Genomic DNA, 21,412 nt, shown 5'->3' with positions numbered 1-21,412 from the left:
CCGTGTCGTCTATGGCCCGAGGTGCACCACAGTTGACTTGGTTCAGGTTATGATTAGCGCCATATTGTCATGCATAGTACACTCTAATCATGGCGGGAAACTACCTGTTTACAAAGTTAGCCGTTTCGGAAATGCTTCCAACCTCGCCTAAAAAGCCACTGATCCTGCCCTTTTGGATGTCAGATCATTTGCTCTTTTTGTGCAGTACTTGTATGACAATTACTACCCTGTTTTTCATATCCCTCGACACGCTTTATATACCCTCCACTGCTAGTGCTTCTACTTGCCGTTTGTGAGTGGTTATTGCAAGTCGATGTCTAACATATATAGTGGTCACAATAATATTATTGGACAACGTAGAAGTATCAGCTCTTACATCCTGTGAAAACATGTAGTTTAAAGTAGTGGTTATACCAGACAAAGTAGATGTGAGTTGTCTTGGAGTTAGTAATTCTGAGTAATGCAATACGGGTTATTTAAGTTCAGTAGTGTCAACCTCATTTGTTGATGATGGGATTTGTTTAGAGGATTTGGAGCCCGTACCAGATATACAGCGGGCAGTTGTGCAATGCAGAGTGAAATTGTAGAGAGTAAGTTTGTTGTCAATACATCGGAGAAAGTACAGGAATGTGTAGATGTAGTTAATTGTGTTACAGATTTTATAAGTAATGATGTGATGCAGACACATTTATTTCCGATGGACCCATATTCCTCGCACTCTGTGGTGGTGTTATCTTTACAGATGCAGAGAGAGAGGGAGAGGAGAAGAAAGAGGTCACATCATTGGTGAATGGCAGACAGTGCAGGCCGCAGACGAAAATGGCGAGCTGTTTACAACGCAGCCTCCTTTAATTATGTGCAGTGGATGTAATACATGTGAAAGACATGCACGAGCATAGTGGTCGACTTCCATAATGTGCCGCTCCTTAAGGGGCAAACCAGTTAAACTGTGGACAAGCTCAAGAAGGCTAAATTCGCATGACGTAATTTTTCGAGGCACTAGGATGTATATTTTGGTGAGCGGAAGTACATAAAAGCCCAGCAATCCGAGGAGAGTTCGCGCTGTGATTAGCACCACAGTGAGCTAAATAAACGGAACTACCTGCCAATGCACTGTTTGTAGTAGTATTGTATATGGTCCACGCGTAAGCTTGATTTTAGTGAAACGTAAGGGAAACTTTGGGTGTAGAATTCCGAGTGTTGTGGCAGAACGTTGAGGGAAGTAACCACCATATAGATTAACGGATATGACAAACACAATAAATTAATGGAATCCTACCATTTACTGTTAACAATGATTTGTTAAAGATAATTTGCTTAGCGAGCAAGAGCTACCACTAGATTGGACTATCTGTTGAACGTAGGAATGATTGAGACACGATATGAGAAATAAAAAGACTTGTTCCAGTGTTATATTGGTATGTTCGGTACTTATTACGAAAAATGTAAGAAATGCGTGCATCTACTACTTAGGATTATTCAATAAATGACGTTGCAGATTCTTTTTTTTTTGGAATAATTTATACCAATGGGTTCAATGACACAGTGCTTTAAATAATTTTTGTGTAATAATTAACATAGTATTACGGGTTGTACTCTCTTTTGGATAACACTGTAACGGTCTTAGGCCCCACTACTGATGATCGTCTACAGATTCTGAGGCCACTTTTGTGCACTTGGCGCCTTCTCACTTGTGTTCCTACTGGGTCCCATTTCAGCCAAGCTGGACTTCAACCTTAAAGGGCAGCCTTTCGTGACTGGGGCAGTGAAACTGCCCGTCTATCTGTACTTATGCTGGGAAACCAATATTGTACACCTTCGCTCGTACAGATAAACACCACAGCTGGGGGCTGTGTTCTGCACACTGCCAAGTACTGCAGCGTCGGCCCTAGACAGAGCATGTGCTTCCACAGGTGTCAAATGTCAGCAGGCATGCTCTGCTGCTGACATCAGTCCAGCCACTGCCTCGCCTTTATGTCAGCAACCACAGGCCAAAATATTGTAGGCAAACACCAATTGCATAACTACTACAGAATGGTACTAAGAGTGCTGTAGCTTATTTTCAAACAAGATATTCCACTGTTAGTACAGTTTCCTTGAGCCACCATTGGTCAACATTCTGACAATAATGCCCTGCCTCATCTCGACCCTGCCACTGCAGAGGCGACCCCCCCCCCCCCCAAAGGCACACTGCAGCTATAACAATGCTAGAATATTAAGCTTTTCTTGCAATAAAAATGCTTTGTCTTTTTTTGTGAACCTATGCTGTTTCACTTTGGAGACTATACATCACATTGACGACATAGAAAAATATAGACTTGTAGGTAGCCAAACAAGGACTGTATGATTTTTACTACTTTTCAAAGCGGCTTAAACATTACACCGACTCCACGTCAGAGTATTAACTTTGCCTTCCGATAAAAAAGTTTGCCACCTTTTGGTGGTAATTGTAACATAAACTATAACTGAGTATAGAGACTAGGTAACAGTTTGCTCTCCTTCCCCCTGCCCTCCTGTACATCGCATTGTTGTTGTACAATTGTAATGAACTGACACATTTTTCACCACATTATTGCAAAACTGCAATCAACTGCACCGTACAACATGTTACAACAAAAATGCAACAGACAATTTCGTACTTCTCATTGTTACGGAAAATTTTAACACATTACACAGTATAACAACACTGTTATTCCAAACTGTAAAAGATTTGCCCGATTTTTGTGAACACATGGTGGATAATATGGGGCGATGACGTTCAGTAGAATGGTAACAGACATTACCTAATCATAATGACTACTTTTATCTTGAACCCATCGTCAATACTGTTTGGGGCAGCGTTGGTTCTTTCACATGTTGACTGCAACTACATGAATCATGGTAACTAAAATTGCCTTGAACGCTTGGTACGTACTGTTAGGGGAGGCAGTGAAGGTAAGTTGATATAGTGACTGCCATTACGCCATCTCCCACGGATACAATTGTAGAGTGATGATGACCAGTTGATATGGTGACAACATTACCTCCCAGGATTCTACTGGGGGGCAACGATTGTCAGCTGGTATGGTGACAACCACTAACCCTACCAAAGTAACCACCATTACCCCTGATACTGTTGGGAGCAATTGCTAATATGCCAGGTCTACTAGAGAGACTGCCTTCACTATGGATCTCCATTCTCTTCTGAAGTATTGCTGTGCAGTGTGTGATCGATAGCGTATACGATTGATGGAGAACATCAAAAGAGTTTAAAAAAGAGTAGGTTAATTTCCATTCTCATAAAATATGAGAGAGTGTGCAACAGATATGGTATGCAAATAGTGGTGGTGGTCATTTATACAAAGGCGTTCTTCATTGTGGGTAGATCTTTTTATGAAATTCCAGTCATCAGCATTGTATTCCCAGTGTGAAAATGTTTTGTTGCAGCCACCTACAAATGCAGAAAGTATCATTACAATATGAGAAATCAGAGCTCACACCGAAAGATTGAAGTGTTGATTTCTCTTGTTCATTTCCCCATGTGCTGTTCAGGAGTGGAATGATGGAGAAGTAGCACAAAGGTAGTGTGATGAACCTACTGGCAGAAGCTTAATAGTGAACTGCAGAGATTTCATGTAGATGTATATGTAATTTTGGGGCAATTATGGTAACTGCAGATACCTACATCATGCTGACTACTACAATCCCAAATGTAAAAATGTATTAAATAGCTCCACACATGAGCAAGTTGCAGGAACATTGCAACAAACTGCAAAGTAAACCATGTTACCACAATACTATAATAAGTTGTTCTGTATACCACTATGCTGTGGTAAAATTTTAATACATTTCCCAATAAAAGGTCATTTTGTAGAAAGTTTGTAACAAATAGTTCTATACATTACTACGTTACAGAAAAATCGTAACATGTTACACGACTATATTACAATATGCCCATCAGCTAATATAATCATGGTGTCACCTCTGGTTTTGCTTCCTAACCTTAGAATAAGTCATGACATGTCTCAGAGTTTGCATATCTACATATCTTGGCACAGTTAATCTCTCCCAAACAGCCCCTCCTTGATCAGTGCATACATATGATGTCAGGGGAACTACACATATATATGTGTATGTTCTTAATTTTTAAGCTTTCAGATGCATTGAGACTTGTCCTAAATTGGGAGTCATGACAATAAGTGATGTCATGATTAATCTTGTTGATAGGCAGTCTGTTAAGTTTTGCTATGCATTTTGCTGTGACTTAGGAAACTATAGCGCAGGTTGCTACAATTTTGCTGTAACATGACAATGTATGCTGGATTTTGTTACAGTTTTGTTGTATTATGTTGATGAATGAAGGAGCTATATATCACTTTTGCATTTAGGTAGTAGTAATCACCACGACTGGAGTAAAGGGAGTCACCATATCAACTGATCATTATTACCCACAATAGTGTGTGTAGAGTGGAGGGGTGTGCAATGGAAATCACCACATCTGCTAATCATCATTGCCGCAAAGTAGTGCATTGTTTTCACTGCTGACACCATGTCAAATTATCATTAATGCCCCGAACAATGACCACCATGTTTTCAGGGTAATCAAAGTCAGCATGACTGGGGTAATTGTAAATATCATGTCAGCTGCTACAATTGCCTCCAGTAGTATCCAACATCAATCTAGAGTGATGGCAGTTATCATGAGATCATGAGCAAGATGCTGGCAGTCGCTATATCAACTTACCATCATTGCCCCAGAATAATATGCACCATGCACTCATAATATATGGGACAATTATTTTGTTACTTCATGTGACAATAATGATATATACAGCATGAGGCAGCTAAGTCATAACACCCCTTGTTTCTCCCCAACCGTAATAGATACAAAGACGTCTGGACAATTAATGGCTGTGACAGGGGCTGCTTGAATACACCACATTTAATGTTTGTGCTTTTTTTTTTATTAGAGAGATATGAGGCCATCTTTGGTTTTTTAAATGGAACCCTATCTTAAATTTTAGCGTAACATGATGGGCTTAAAAATACGGTTTCAAATATGTGTATATCATAATATTTAGGCCAATAGTTTTTGAGACACATGTTCCCGTATCGTATTCGTCCTTCGAAGCGGGGTTGTCGAGTGCGACCTTTCCTTTTGACCACTGAGGAACTTAACAGGGAAGGCGTTGCTTTCCTGCTTCTCGATAACGCTGAGAGGTGACGCACGAGTAGCTGGAGCGAAGGGTATAAATGCGCTGCTGGGGTAATGAGACATAGCAATTCCGTCACAGTTTCTTGGAGTAGACATGTACACCGACGAAGAAAAGTCATATATCCTTCTAATGTGTGGTGACAGCAGAAGAAATGCTGTTAGAGCAATAAAGCGATATGGAGAGCTGTATCTTGATCGTGAGCGTTCTACGCGCCTGCTTCTTGCAAGTATTTGCAAGAAACTGCTTGAATCTGGATCATGGAAAGCCATACAGAGCTCAAGGCAGAAAACTGCTCCTGGCGAGGTGTATGAAGAAGGCGTTCTAGTGTTGGCGCATAACGACCATACTGTTTCGTCGCTAATTATCGCCTCGGAACGTGGTATAAGTCAGAGAAGTTTTCTGCGCATATTGCACCGACATAGATTTCACCCATTTCTCCTCTCATTACATCAAGCACTCTCCGGTGTGGATTTCGAACGGCGCCTGGAATTATGCCGGTTGGTTCTGCAGCGCCCACAAGATGAACCAACGTTTTTGCAGCGGGTGCTTTTTACTGATGAAGCGACTTTCACGAACCACGGTAATGTGAATTTGCATAATATGCATTACTGGCCAATAGAAAGCCCTCATTGGCCTCGACAGGTACAGCATCAGCAATCGTGGAATGTTAAAGTGTGGTGCGGAATGGTTGGAAATGTCATTGTGGGGGCGTACCTCATTCCGGGTATACTAAATGGCAGAAACTATGCACAGTTCCTGTGAAACGTTCTGCCCATTTTGCGGTAAGAGGTTCCACTTACTCCGCGTCAATGCATGTGGTTCCAACATGGCGGCTGTCCTACTCACTCTTCCCGTGTGGCTACAGAGCTGTTAAACGGAAAGTTCCCGGATTGTTTGATAGGACGACGTGCTGAAGTGAAGTGGCCATCCCGGTCTCCTGATTTGACCCTTCTTGATTTTTTTCTGTGGGGAGCAATCAAACATAAAGTGTATGCTCAAATACCAATTACGCCAGACGATATGAAGCAACGTATCGTCGAAGCGTGCGCTGATATCTCACGTGACACCCTCGCAGCCGTTCACAAATCATTAGAACGGCGACTAAAAAATCTACATTGCAGCAGAGGGGAAGCATTTTGAGCAAATGCTTAAGTAAAGTTTTGTATCATGTACTGTATGTATTTTGCATCTTTGTGTGTATTTGCTTCGTATTGTGATCAATAGTAAATATTTTCAAATAAAAAACAAATACGTGCGAAATAATTGTGACAAATAACTGCCTCCTCATTTGCATTTGTATTTCCGTTACTTAAAATGTATTAAAATCGTATAGTATTTTAATACTCTATGTTGTCTACTATTTTGGTATCACGATCGTCAAACAACAGAATAATATTTGCGTGACATCAGTTAATTTTTGCGCAAAATATCGCAGCATGTATTAATATTGTCGGGTAAATTAGCGTGTTTGTGTAAGGACGGACTTGCGACGTTTACCATGTACTCTACACAACAGGAAAGATCGCATTGGACTACGCCGCTTGGAAGACGAACAGCATACGAGAAAATATCTGTGTCTCAAAAACTATTGGTCTAAATATTATGATATACCCATATTTGAAACCGTCTGTTTAAGCCCATCATGTAAGGCTGACGTTTGACATAAGGTCCCATTTAAGAAACCAAAGATGGCACCATATCTCTGTAATAAAAAATAGCACAAACATGAAATGTGATGTATTCAAGTAGCCCCTGTCCCTGAAATTGACTGTCCAAAACTTTGTATCTATTACGGTTAGGGAGGTTCAAAAAATGGTTCAAATGGCTCTGAGCACTATGGGACTTAACATCGGAGGTCATCAGTCCCCTAGAACTTAGAACTACTTAAACCTAACTAACCTAAGGACATCACACACATCCATGCCCGAGGCAGGATTCGAACCTGCGACCGTAGCGGTCGCGCGGTTCCAGACTGAAGCGCCTAGAACCGCTCGACCACTCCGGCCGGCCAGGGAGGTATAAGGGTTTTATGACTTAGCTGCCTCACCCTGTGTATAGGATAAAACCATAAAATTTTGATGTAACATACTGAGCTAAATTATACTTTGCTACTATTTTGCTTTAACATAGAACTGTATGGAGCAATTTGTTACAATTTTGATACAACAGCGCATTTTATGGGACAATATGTTACAATTTTGGTAAAAAAAATTAAATGTGTGGGGAGTGAAGTATCTCTATTCTCCACTTTGTGACAACATAAGTTTCTATTGCAACAGAAGGTGAGAAACATTTTGTAGTGCGGGATTAAGTTAATACACTAGGAGCCTATGATACTGTTTTTGACCAAATTAAGATGAGTTTTTGACAAATAATATACACAATTTACAAGTGGGGATAATGTTGTTTACTTTCGTACAAATATAAACTACTCTAGGCAAGAAATACAGTTTAAACTGTACGTTACACCAGCAATAGCGCTTCTTGTGTTTCATAATGTTGTAGAACAAATATTTACATATTGTGATAAATTATGAGGATAATCTTCGGTTTCTTTAAACTGTGGTACAAAGATCATACTAAGCTCATCAGCAAGTACAGCTATATCTGCTTTATTTTACTGCAACGTCCAAATTATTGTTAATGATCAGAGCTCTGTAGTTGTGATTAAGTATTACAGTATGCTAGCTACATTTGCTTTTTTAACTCCTAATTTTCTGATGTTTTGATAAATAATTATATTTTTGAGCAGAGATATAATTTTTATTTCATCAGTTTACTGTTCGCATTTTCTGAGCAGTCTGAAGTTATATTGGCGTGTTATAAAAACATGCAGCTTAAGTGATAGAGTGCAATAATTTATGGTTTCATCGGAAGAGAAAATCTTTAGTTTGGTTTGTTGTCCTGAAGAGTCAGAAGGTTTAGTGTTGGCAGGTAAGTGTCCTACCATAGGAATGTCCGAGATCAAATGTCATAATAAAAAGCTACACAGTAACTAAGAATGCTAATTTTTATTTTGTTGATGCTTTAACACCCCTACCCTAAAACGGCGCTTAGTCACTTCGTTTTTGTACTATTAGTAACATAGTCTCATTTAGTTCAAATGGTTCAAATGGCTCTGAGCACTATGGGACTCAACATCAGAGGTCATCAGTCCCCTAGACTTAGAACTACTTAAACCTAAGGACTTCACATACACCCATGCCCGAGGCAGGATTCGAACCTGCGACCGTAGCAGCAGCGCGGTTCCGAACTAGATCGCCTAGAACCGCACGGCCACCGCGGCCGGCAGTCTCATTTAGTTTCAGGAAGAGCTGCCTAACACTATTGTGTTGCCTGCAACATATGTTTTGTACTGTCACAAAACACTTTAGACTTGGAAGAATGATAGTAGTATTTTATATGAGAAACTATAGTCATGTGTCAAGTATTACATTTACATGCTGTATATATTCTGGCAAACTTTTAGATATGTAAAAATTTGCGACCATCAACAAAATCATTCTGCTGCTGATGAGGCTTACAAATTTTTTACATACATTTTTGACATGGAAATAATTTATACTGAACACAGCCATTGCATCTGTGTGTGTTATGTGTGTGTGTGTGTGTGTGTGTGTGTGTGTGTGTGTGTGTGTGTGTGGGTGTGTGTGTGTGTGTGTGTGTGTGTCTGAGTTTGTGGTTTGTGTGCTTATATATTTTGGACATACATTTTATATGTGGAATTACTATCATCTACACACTGAACATATCTTTTGAAAACATATTATACATGAAATTAACTTGAGACACTTGACAAACATCATGTGCTTTGCAAACAATAATGCAGACAATTTGGATGGGGAAATACTTAATTCAGGGGACCATTTTTCGCTACATTAAGTGTGGTGTCAATAGCCGTACTATGCTCATTGAAAAGTGCGGCTTAAACCATAAGTTACTTGCTTTACCAATTTTTATAAGTACTACAGGTTCTTCAGATGTTTTTAAACATGATGCAAAATTCTCATTGTTTGGTTATTTTATAACTGGGAGTAAATTTTGATGGGCTCTTTCATTTGAAATGACTTGTAGAGTACTGAGCTGTGACTAGTTGTTTCGTTTTAATGGCTTGTATAATCCTTGGCTCTTACTGGAGGAAAGAAAGGGGAGGGGAAGACCACGATGAAGACATGTGTTCGATATCACTGATGATGTCATGTATTCTAGGTCACTGACGATGTCATGCACTCAAGTTCAATGTTGATTGACGATCTTATGGATTGTCCCTGGTCCTGCTTTCATGCAGCCCCTAAGGTCGGTTTGTATCTCAAATTACCATTTAGCAGCACTGTGATTACCTCTCTATTCTGAAACTGAAAAACAGAGCTATGCTCGAACTAACATCTTTGAATTCATCCACAGAAGAAAATGTTGAGTTGATGCAGCAACTTGCATTCGGGCGTTGTTGGGCTGCAAAATGACACCTGACGACTGTTCAAATTATTATGTCCTTAAGTCATGTGACAAAGAAAACAACAGCTAACATGGAAAACAATGAGTTTTTTCCTTATTCTGTGAAACTATGTATAGTGAAACACTTGTTTCAAATTTGCGTATAGCAGATACACTATTTGTGTTGTTTCCAGTGGCAGCCAGAAAGGGGATATAACATTTTAGGAGTTTACGGCAATAAAAGTCTTACTTTTTCTTTTCTTAGTAAACAGGAGTATTTAATTATTCATATGATAGTTATTACAGAGTTTTACATCTAATAACATACATATCTCACACATACATCATAACAAAGTAATGTACAGTACACAGTTACACAAAATTACCTTCTCGCTCATCTTCCCATGTCCAGCCTTCGTGAAATGCAATAGGAAAGCTTTTACTCTCAGGTATCCGATAAAACACAGACTAATTGATATGCGGAAGGAACAACCGTTCCTACGTTACTTAACAACACTCCACGTTTACAAAAGTGGTTTACGATGTTCACTGGCGTGTGTAATTTGCAGAAAGCAGGACGAAAATATTTTCTGTACTCGGGGTCAGCAAAATCTACAAGCAAACGACCTTCCTGCAAGCGTATTTTCTGGAACATTTTCGGAGACAACATCCATGAGAGACAGGTGTGGGTTGATGTATTATGATGTAACCAGTTGTCTAATCCGACGAAGGGAAATCTGTCCTCGGAGGGTACTTGACAGTTTGGAGCGTCTCTGGAAAGCGCATTGTTATCCCTGGGTGACGCAGTGTAGTAAGAGAACAGAAGCAAGAGATAGTCACTGCCCTGTGCGACAGTTCAACTACCTCATGGCAACCATACTCATTTGTCACTATACTATCTTGTTTAGCAAAATGTCTTGAATGGAATGATGTTGCTTCTACAACAACCACTGAATGAATTCATTCGTTTATAGTGGAGCAGTACATATGCCTTGATATCAGATCAGAAGAACGCATATCACAGATATGACAGGACGTTCCCACAGCGATTTGTCAGATGCTTTCAACGAATTCTTTTTTTCTCATTTATTCGGATAGGCATTTATATACCAACTAACAGCCTATTACAACATTATCAGATCTCGGTTACGTTAGAAGAATGTTTGTCGTGTCTGTGACGTGTGGCAGGTTTACTATTGTTTCGCAAAAGGAGAAAGTAGGTAGCGAGAAACGCCGAAAAGCCAACAAGTCTTTTCAAAAAATGAAGTCACCATTCACGTTGTGGATTTAACATTCACTTTGCCACATACCTTCGTTGTGTAGCGTACGTTTGCTTATATACAGTCAGTATTAAAATACACATGAGAATGTTTCATTTCGCTCGAGAATATCTGCTTAAAAAATGCACAGCAGTTTGTATTACTTCGAAAGTTTATTACAACACTGTCACATTTTTCAAAGAAGAAGATTTCCAGGTTGAGCGTTCCGCGGCAGACTTCGCTGCTGCTGCTATTTCTTCCATGTGTTGTGATTTTGCTGTGGATATCATATATTTGAAAGGGATAGCAATTTATGGCTGTTCCTTAGCAAAAGGTATGCACTCATGTTGGACGAACAACTGTTTTCGGTTTTCATTTACTGCTTAAAAGCGAGCCACGCTCGCCAGCCGCTCGACACCAGGTACTGCACTACCACGTAGAGTAGATTTTATACTGGTATGTTACTACAGCGTTCCAGGATTATTGTTTCCATCGTCTGACACCTTCTGAAATCATTGCCGTTGTGCAGACGTAGGCTGCGAGAGAGGTGAAGTACGTCGAGGCTGCCCTGACGTCCGGAAGCAGGTGGCAGCTCCTGCCGGCCCGAGCAAAACTGCAGCTCTACGTCGCCCACTGCAGAGCCGGCGGCCGTCACCGGCAGTCGGCGGCGGCTGGCGTGAGCAGAGGCAGCAGCAGCAGCGGCAGCAGCCAGTGCGCCGGCGTCGCTCTCGCGCCCCTCGACACGGCGCCGCGGCGCGCTCCCGAACTCACGCTCGCCCCCGCACCTGCTGCCCCCGCCGCCCCCGAGGCAGACGCCGCCCCCGGCAGGTCGCGCGACGGGCCAGGCGGCTGTGGCAGTGGCTCCACCGGTGACGCCGCCACCATCGCCTGCAGTGGCGCTGCAACAGTCCGTGAAACTCCGCTAGCGTCTGACGTCGTACAGGTTGACAACATAGCGTCGCTTCGCAACTGACCTTGGCTACCAGAGCTTCTAACAAAATTACGGGAAGTACGTATGATGAAAAATTTGTCAAAAAGTGACATTTTACTTTTAGAATCTCTTAATAATACGCTGAAGAACCAAAGCAACTGCTATAGAGGTAAGGTGCCTATTATGCGATAGTTCCCTAATATGAGACTCCCCAACTGTGCTCATGTTAGGGGTTGCACTCTGGTGGAGAGTTTCGTAAACACGTCTATTGTGTGCCAGACGACGACACAGCGAGTAGGACGCCATAGTTGAGCCGGACACAGTACGTAGAGGTTGATACAAAATTTCTTGTGTTTGGAGTTTTTGCGACATCGGTGTTGAGACAATATTTCAGGTTAAAGGTGAGTGGATATTACGGCAATATTTTATTGTTGTTATTTGTAACTGTATTACCTATAATTATTGACTATTAGGTTCATTTTCCAACGAACTTTGTTAACAAGTGCATGATTCTTTGTGTAAGATGGCAAAATTCCTAAAATGCGAGTCGCGTATTACGATACCTATCGCATATTGGGGGAATTCGTTCTCTCTCGATTTTTTATGTGTAATTTACGCAATACTGTCATGAGATAACAATATTTCATCATTTATTGTAGTAAAATTTTGGCAACTGCGTTTACTTTAATTCGATTAAATTATCTTAAATAGGGATTACTTTGACTAGTCTTATGATCAGAAATTGGAATGTTTTCTGGAACTTGATGGACGGTGCACCTGCAGGATCAATATCAGCTTGTCATCCAAGTGGCTGGATACAAACTCACATTTTTACTCAGTGGTTTGATCATTTTGTGAGTCATGTAAATTCTCGATATGTTAGATAAAGTACGTGAAAATAATGTTCATATTGTATGTTTGCCACCTCACTCAACGCATAAAATGCAGCCACTTGACGTCGGATGTACGGGGCTTTTGAAAACCTACTATGTCCAAGAGATAGAAACGTGGTTGGCAAGTAACCCAGGTCGTGTTATCACCCCATTATTAATAGCCAAGTTATTTGCGGCAGCTTACAACCGAGCAGCAACAATGGAAGCATCTGTGAATGCCTTCAGAAAAACAGGTCTCACCCCATGCAACAGAAACATCTTTAGGGAACATGAATTTACAATTCATCGCCATGCTAACGCTCTTCAAGAAAGAGATGCCAAAAACGAAAATGAAACTCCTGATGATGATGGTCAAGCTGTCAGCCCGGCAGACATCAGACCTCTCCCACACATCACACATCGCAAAACTACCTGGAGACAGTCAAATAGGTCAAACATCGCGTTCGTGCTCTGCTGCTTTACTAACTTAAACTCCTTATGTGAAGCAATTGCAAGAATCTAAACAGAAGAAATCAGAGGCTGAAGCTAAGAAAGCAGCGAGAAATATATTTGGAGAGAAGAGTGGAAAATCTTTCAGTCGTAGACCTAAAGCAGAAGAATCGTCTAGTGACTCGACATCCGATGTCCATCTTGATGACAGTGGGGATTCAGACAGCAGTGATGACGATGACGCAGAGTGTCTGTTCTGTACTGGGCGCTTTACTGAAGGCAAACACGGGGAGAAATGGGCACATTACACGATATGTTATCGCTGGGCTCATGAATATTGCGGTGTCACAGAAGACAATTTTGTTTGCACCGGATGTCGTAAATATAAACGTAAGTAGTGCGGAATGAGTGAAGGATAACAGAAATGAATGAACATGTAAAAATTTTATATTCATATGTGATTATTATGTAATACAATAATTAAAGCAAAATATTATTACTGTCTCATATTAGGAAACATTGATCCCATTTCTACGAAATGTCTTGTTTGTGAAGATTTAATAACTACTCTAAAAGATTGTTTATTATTGCAAATACGACAATTGTATGATAAAATTAAATAATGTAAGATCTTATTACTATCATAAAAAATACAACAGCATTTACTTTTAGGTCTTTCAAATGGGTTTACAAAAATGTGTCTCATATTAGGCACCTTTCCTCTACCTGCCTAATATCGTGTAGGGCTCCCGCGAGCACGAAGAAGTGCCGCAACACGACGTGGCATGGGCTGGATTAATGTATGAAGTAGTGCTGGAGGGAACGGACACCATGAATCCTGCAGGGCTGTCCATAAACTCGTAAGAGTACGACGGGGTGGAGATCTCTTCTGAACAGCATGTTGCAAGGCATCCCAGGTATGCTCATTAATATTCACGTCTGGGGAGTTTGGTGGCCAGCGGAAATGTTTAAACTCAGAAGAGTGTTCCTGGGGCAACTCTGTAGCAATTCTGAACGTGTGTGGTATCGCATTGTCCTGCTAGAATCGCCCAAGTCCGTCGGAAAGCACAGTGGACCTGAATGGATGCAGGTTATCATACAGGATGCTTACGTACGTGTCACCTGTCAGAGTCGTGTCTAAGATGTATCTGCGGTCCTATATCACTCCAGCTGTACACTCCACACACCATTATAGGTCCTCCACTAGCTTGAACAGTCCCCTGCTAACATGCAGGGTCCATGCTTCATGAGGTTGTCTCCATACCCGCAGTAGTCCATCCGCTCGATACAATTTGAAACAAGACTCGTCCGACCAGGCAACGTGTTTCCAGTCATGAACAGTCCAATGTCGGTGTTGACGGGTCCAGGCGAGGCATAAAGCGTTTTGTCCTGTAGTCATCAAATCCCCACTTCATCGCTACCTCCGAAATGCTGTCCCACCGCTCGCGCGCCAACTATAACGTCACGTTCAAACTCACATAAATCTTGACAACCTGCTGCTCTAACCGACCTGAAAAATGCGCCAGCAGTTGTCTTATACAGTTTTACTCACTAACTATTGCCACCAAGAATAACTCCGAAAGTGTGATAGTAGGTGAAAAGTTTGTGGCACAAAAGTTGCATGGGACAATGGGGGCCACAATATCACGTTAGTTTTTTGTTGCTTGGTGGGGTCGCTTTAGAGACATGAAGGTCAACTTTGTTTTTTAAATGGGATGGTACTTCTTTTCTGACAGCGGATATCGAGACGAATCCAATGATGTGTAACAGTCTTTGAAAGTCAACATAGGTCACAAATGTGGCATGAACGTCCATTTACAGAAGGTGTTCGAAGTTATGACCATTGGTATCAATACAGTGCTGCAATATTCTTATCATGGATTGACTGGTATTCCTTATCACATCGGCGCTTACCGAAGCACACACTCTGAAAATTCTCTCTTGCATATCTTCAGGTGTAGTTGGAACGTCTTTATAAACAGTGTCTTTTATGAATCGGACAAGAAAAAATCCAGAGGTGTCAAGTCTGGCGAATGAGCCGGCCGAAACACATCTCCTCCTCGTCCAATCCAACGATTTGGGAATTGTCTCTGCAACTCATTTCTAGCCATCAGCGAAAAATGCGCCGGGCATCCATCGTGTTGATTCCACGCTCTGTTCCTTATTCCTAAAGGTATTTCTTCCAATAACTGGCCTAATGTTTCTTGCAGCCAACATGGATTTTTAGTTGCCCAATAATGCATGTTACGGAAAATAACATTTCCATGGTACGTGAATGTAGCCTCGTTAGTAAATAAAATCAAATTAAACGTCAGGATGGGTAATTCTGGCAGAGGAAGAGCTAATTAATACATACAACTCTGCTTTATAAACACTTCATGTGTCACTCAGGTTTTGCATAGGACTGAAGTAGATGTTACAGTAACTTTCCCGACATAAATGTAAGTGCTGATAGACGATTTGAAGTGAGACGAGCCCTATTTGGCCTTTAGTATGGGACATCTAGCAGCTGCAGCAGAGCAGTGATCCGTTATCAATGAGATTAGCGTTATTAAATTCTTTGCAGGTTATTGAAATTTAGTTCTAGTATGACCTATGATTTTTATTACGGTGCTATATTCAGGATGCCAATGCACACCAGGGTCCGGAGTATCATGCCCTAGTGGGCATTATTTCGGGAGTTATTGGTGTTTTTTTTTTAATTTTACTGAAATTGAGATAAGCTCCGTATTATTCCTGCGAGTACCAAATATGGCATGGGGCCCCGATAGACATCATATTAATTGGCGCTTTTTCGTTTGTTTCCACTCTTGATCTATCATTGTCGATTATCTAGCACATGATGGCCAAAGTTATTGAATTATTTTGTAAGACAGGGAAAATGAGGTATCTGTTGAAATACTGAGGTCTTTCAGACAACGAAACCAGAGGAATTGCTGAACCATCTTTTGAAGGTGAGAAAAACTGCTTCGGGCTTTCCCTTTAACAAAGTTTGTTCCCCATGACGAAACCTATCACACCAGACTATTGATGCAAGTGCTATGAAACACCCTATAGAAGGAACGGGCTCGGGAGCACGAAGGAGAGTCGGCAGTGAATGTACTCCGACTTCACATCGTTGTATTTACTGATTCACGGAAGGTTATAAGGTTATATACAGAATTTTTGACCATGCAGCGAGGTGCTGGAAACGTATTTTGAAAATTGTACAGCGTGTTTCGGACTCCGTTTGTGGTGAGATGCACCGAGTGGAGGCAGACGAATGCGATCTATGCTGACGAAATATCACTTCCACAGACGTGTTGGGCTTTGACATTGAACGGTTACTTTCACTCGGAACTTTAAATAATGTTCATTAGACATTTATAAGTGTGGCGCCCTAAACATTTTCATATGTCTGCTATAAAAATCGAGTGGCAGTACAGACACACTTCGGCATTGAAAGTGTTCGTGTTTTAAGGTCGTCAAATATTTGTGTACCTCTGCTATTTGTCATTCTTCTACGATTCGCAGTCATTCTTTACTATCGTTATGTTACGATTTTAATAGGTTTTGTAATCGGGCGTGAATTTCGCAGAAAAACGTATGAACTTTTTGATCATGAACTGTTCCAACACTACACATTATGTACTATCTCTTCAATGAATTTTAGTGCAAGTATAGATGTTCAGACTAGAGGTAGTGTTCTGCAGTTTCTTCTTTCTACTACATAGTAGAAGAGTATGTAAGTGTAGGAACAAGAATTGTATAGAAACTGACTGAGATGCCGCTAAGTGGGGCGCGACTGCCGGATTGCTCAATGGTGTCGAAAAGGAATATCAGCACGAAAGCTTGGAGGTAGTTTCATCAGACTGTGCAAAAGGGAAACCAAGAACAAGTAATTCATCACTCTGACCACAGCGCATAGCACACAGACTGCTCTGTTGTAACGAGATTAAACGTAGTAACGTCACCTAGAGGTTTCATAAGAACACATTTCTGGATGCAGATTCCGCATGAAGGAATGTTCGAAGACTCTGAAGTTGAATACTAGAGCACTCGAGAACGCTGAGAGGCTCATGGAACGAGAACACATAATGTCACAAGTGAGGGGGGGACCACGTCATCGCCTGCTATAAAACCTCCGCCCTTCTCAAGCTCCTCAAGCTGCCGAGTCAACCTTCACACAGAGAGACCGATTTTATAATCATACCTACCACCCAGATGACGACGTGGCTTGTTCAAGCAGACGCAGAATGTGGAAAATGTGTTATGTATATCAAAGACAGAACGTGGCAAAGGAGATACCGTCAGTGCCCTGCAGGGTCGACACCTCCTACCGATCGGACTGACAGCCTAATGACGGACACTGGCTACGACACTAGTACTGAGCACTGCGCGATACCCGCTACTCACGTAATCATATCCTTACATGATCTTTCGCAGATAGCAAGACAACAGCTTCTAGACCTACTGCCCTCCCAGATTGTAACAGAGATTTTTTCTCCGTGTCGCTTGCCACAGAATTTTCTTCCTTCTTTCCTTAACACCGTTCTTCTTCGAACAACATTCGACCATTTCTTCCACCGATGGGCCCTTATTAGTGGGTAAATCTACCGACTTATGGACAATGTCACAGGCCCGCATCCTGTAAATTCCTCGAGGTAATTACTAACAAATGCAGAGGTGACTGTAGATCTTTTGTGATGGTCACCACACTAGTGCAGGCATGGGAGAGTCCACTGCTTAGTAAGGAAAAAGAAGCTCGTTCTCAGAGTGAAGCCACTCCGTATCAAGAATAATGATGGAATACAGCCTCTATTAAGTTGCAGGATGCTTTAGTGAATTCAGCCCGTCTCCCACAAGCTGCTGCCAACTTGGAGACAACTGCTGCAAGTCCACAGCTGTCTTTCTGGCCATAGAGGACACTTCTGATATGCATACCACAGTTCTGCCAGTCACAATCGTGACTTGCTGAGGGTGGAGGCCGGGCCAATCTTCCATGGGTGAAGAACCGGTCGTCCATCTGCAAGCTGATCAACTTCGGCGCTGCGTGCAGTGTTGCCACTACTTGGGCAGTACGAACACCTCCTTACCGGTTGTGTGCTGGTACCACCACTCTGGCTGTCCTTTGTGTTGCTGTTAAATCCTCTGCCTCCACGCGATCTCGACAACCCACTACAGGAGTATCCAGTACTCTGGAATTGGAACTAAGCGCAGTCTCACTCAATGAAAGCGCTGAGGCTACGACGCAGTCTGGGCTACGGAGAAACACAGCCACCGCACCCTCCTACGGATCGCGCCGCTGAGCAGAGACAACGACAGGACCTGCGCTCAGCAAGTTCCTCGCCGGGCATCGAGACGCCAACTCACACTCTCAAGTAGCGCGGATGCAGCGCAGTCAATGCTAGGCATCGCCGGAAGACGACGGAGTGATTGTAAAACTCTCGCCGTCAAATGATTGTTAATTGAATGATGTTTCTCTAGCTCCCTGGTGCACCAAAGGATCACTCGGCCCCACTCTTCGCTCGAAATCCTGATAACAACATGACCAGAGCTCGGGTAATACTATGCACTTGCACTCTAGGCAGCGTATATCCCACGTTTATCAGGGGTTGAGTGTGAACTGAGAGAATAAACCTCTATTAATTTTCACTGCACCTCTCACAGGCTGAGCATCATAATTACGTGGATTTGAAAAATTATACTAGAGTGGTATGTTTTCTTCCTTACAGATATAAAAATAGAACAGATTATTCTGCTCTGCTAAGTAAAACTAGTAGCGTCGCGCTAGAACGCCCAGTGGGCAGCGCAAAGTACTTAGAACGCCGCACGTAGTACACTGGCTTATCGGAGATACATATCGTAGGAGCTGGAAGCAAATGAATGTTAATATATAATCAAAGGTGGGTGCACAGCTCCCCCCATTGCCATGGTTTCCTCCTCTGGGATATCAGTGTCTGTTGGTGAATCAGTATCTGGATGACTTGGAATGGGTCATTTACCATGACCCAATAGGTATTTTTCTTGTTGTCGTGTAATTTTTATTATCATTTTTTTATGTTCTCAAGGAAAGGACAGGTACTATATTTCAGTTTATATAGTAATGTGTCACATCACCGACAACTTTAATCTTGGCACAATTCAGTGCACCTTTAAACCATACGGACACAGACTCTGATTCTTTTACTTTACGATGATTCCTTAGCCTAAGAACCAACGGCATTGTAGACATATATTGAGATGAACCACGATCACTGTTATACCCTTCACATATCTGAAATGTATGATAAGCAATAACCTCTCGGCTCTTAAAAGTCTCGCGACCGCTACGGTCGCAGGTTCGAATCCTGCCTCGGGCATGGATGTGTGTGATGTCCTTAGGTTAGTTACGTTTAAGTAGTTCTAAGCTCTAGGGGACTGATGACCACAGATGTTAAGTCCCATAGTGCTCAGAGCCATTTGTTAAAAGTCTCCAGTCCTGATACAGTCACCACTTTACCATCACGAACTAGAGCCACAGTAGCCCAACCGTTACCATATGCACTAGCATCAGTATTAATAAGTGTAAAATACAGTACGCATCCACAAAACACGGAAGGACCATGAAGAATAACTTGCGCACCTACTGAATTTTACTCTTACTAATGCTGATGCTAGTGCACATGGTAATGGTTGCGTTACTGTGGCTCTAGTTCGTGGTGTAAAGTGGTGACTGTATCAGGGCTGGAGACATTTAACAGCCGAGAAGTTATTGCTTATCGTACTTTTCAGATATGTGAAGTGTATAACAGAGATCGTGGTTCATCTCACTATATGTTTACAATGCCGTTGGTTCTTAGGACAAGGAATCCTCGTAAAGTAAATGAATCAGTGTCTGTGTCCGTATGGGTTAAAGGTGCACTGAACTGTGCCAAGATTAAAGTTGTTGGTGATGTGTCACATTAATATAGAAACTGAAACAAAATACCTGTCCTTTCCTTGATAATTCTGCACACCTGATTACGTTTATAGTGACTTCTTCTTTACTATTTCAGCGTGTGCTGGTCATTGTGTGGACCAGTAAATCAGTGGCTGCAGAACTATATCGTTTCCCGAAAGTGGCGCTTTCTCGTTTCTGTGGGCATTGAGAACGCGTGGGAAAGAGTGTTTCTCCAGTCGGGTAGTAATGGGCTGGCCTTTCCCGAACGCCCCTAAACCGGTGGTAACGAGGTTTTACTAAGATGAGTGAAATGAAAACCTTAAATTTCAAATAACAAATCGAAATTCGTGCCTTTATCCTGTAAGTTGGTAAGCGTGCTAAGAACAGCGTGTAGAATGCCCTGTCGGTGGCAGCTTGGTGCAGATGCAAACACACCGTCGCAGTATCAGTATAAAGATGGCAGCCTCACTTGCGACTTGCAGCAGGGAAGAACAGCGTTCTGTTATTTGGTTTTTGCGTAGTGAAGGTGTGAAACCTATTGAAATTCATCGATGAATAAAGGTTCAGTACGGTGATGCATATTTGTCACAGCAGTAAGTCTACAAATGGAGTAGGAAGTTCGCTAATGGTGTGACTTCAGCGGAAGATGCTCCTCGTCCAAGTCAGGCACAACTTATTGTGACTCCACGGAACATCGCAGCATTTGAAGCCATAGTGAAAGAAAACCGCAGAGTGACACTGAATGACATTGCAGCATGTTTACAGGTTAGTCGTGGGTCAGAATAACACATTGTGCATGATGTGCTCCAGTTTCACAAAGTGTCTGCAAGATGGGTGCCAGGCAGCTGACTCCTGAAATGAGAGAACGACTTGATGATGCTTGTGAAGAACTTCATCGGCGCTTAAAACGAGAAGGTGATGGCTTCTTTGCAAGAATCGTTACTGGGGACGCAACCTGGGTTCACTTCCATTTTGAGTGTCTTCCTCATCCACCATCCTCACCAGATCTTGACCCAAGTGATTTCCATATGTTTGGACAATTAAAAGACGCAATGGGAGGAAAGAAGTTCCGTTCTGACGAACAGGTACGCCATTCGGTGCATGAGTGGTTACGCGGACTAACAAAAGAATTTTTCTAATGGAATTTATGCACTTTGTAAGCGCTGGAGGACTTGCATTGAGCGTGGGGGATATTATTTTGAAAAGTGATATAGCTTTGTACTACTTCTGCACAAAAAATAATATTTGAAAAAATATTTAAAGTTTTCATTTGACTCACCATCGTACCACGTTGATACAAGCTCGAGTGATTTCCTAATGGTTGCCAATATTTTTCAACACGCATTGCACAAAAACCTGAAAGTACTCGT

At 41.9% G+C, this 21,412-nt stretch overlaps 1 protein-coding gene across 1 annotated transcript in view; it reads right to left on the bottom strand.

Annotated features, from left to right (window-relative positions):
- Positions 1–11,336: 11,336 nt before the first annotated feature.
- LOC126199609 (lachesin-like) overlaps positions 11,337–21,412 on the bottom strand; it is a 423,616-nt gene continuing 413,540 nt past the window's right edge. The window contains exons 9-10 of the mRNA XM_049936537.1: positions 11,660–11,787; positions 11,337–11,483 (exon numbers count right to left, since the gene is read on the bottom strand). Coding sequence (XP_049792494.1) covers positions 11,337–11,483; positions 11,660–11,787 — 275 coding nt within the window. The remainder of the gene's footprint in view (positions 11,484–11,659; positions 11,788–21,412) is intronic.

Source organism: Schistocerca nitens, chromosome 8 (assembly GCF_023898315.1).
Source record: "Schistocerca nitens isolate TAMUIC-IGC-003100 chromosome 8, iqSchNite1.1, whole genome shotgun sequence".
NCBI lineage: Eukaryota > Metazoa > Arthropoda > Insecta > Orthoptera > Acrididae > Schistocerca > Schistocerca nitens.
Note: the sequence above shows the minus strand (reverse complement) of the source record. Positions and strands in the feature narration are given on the sequence as shown.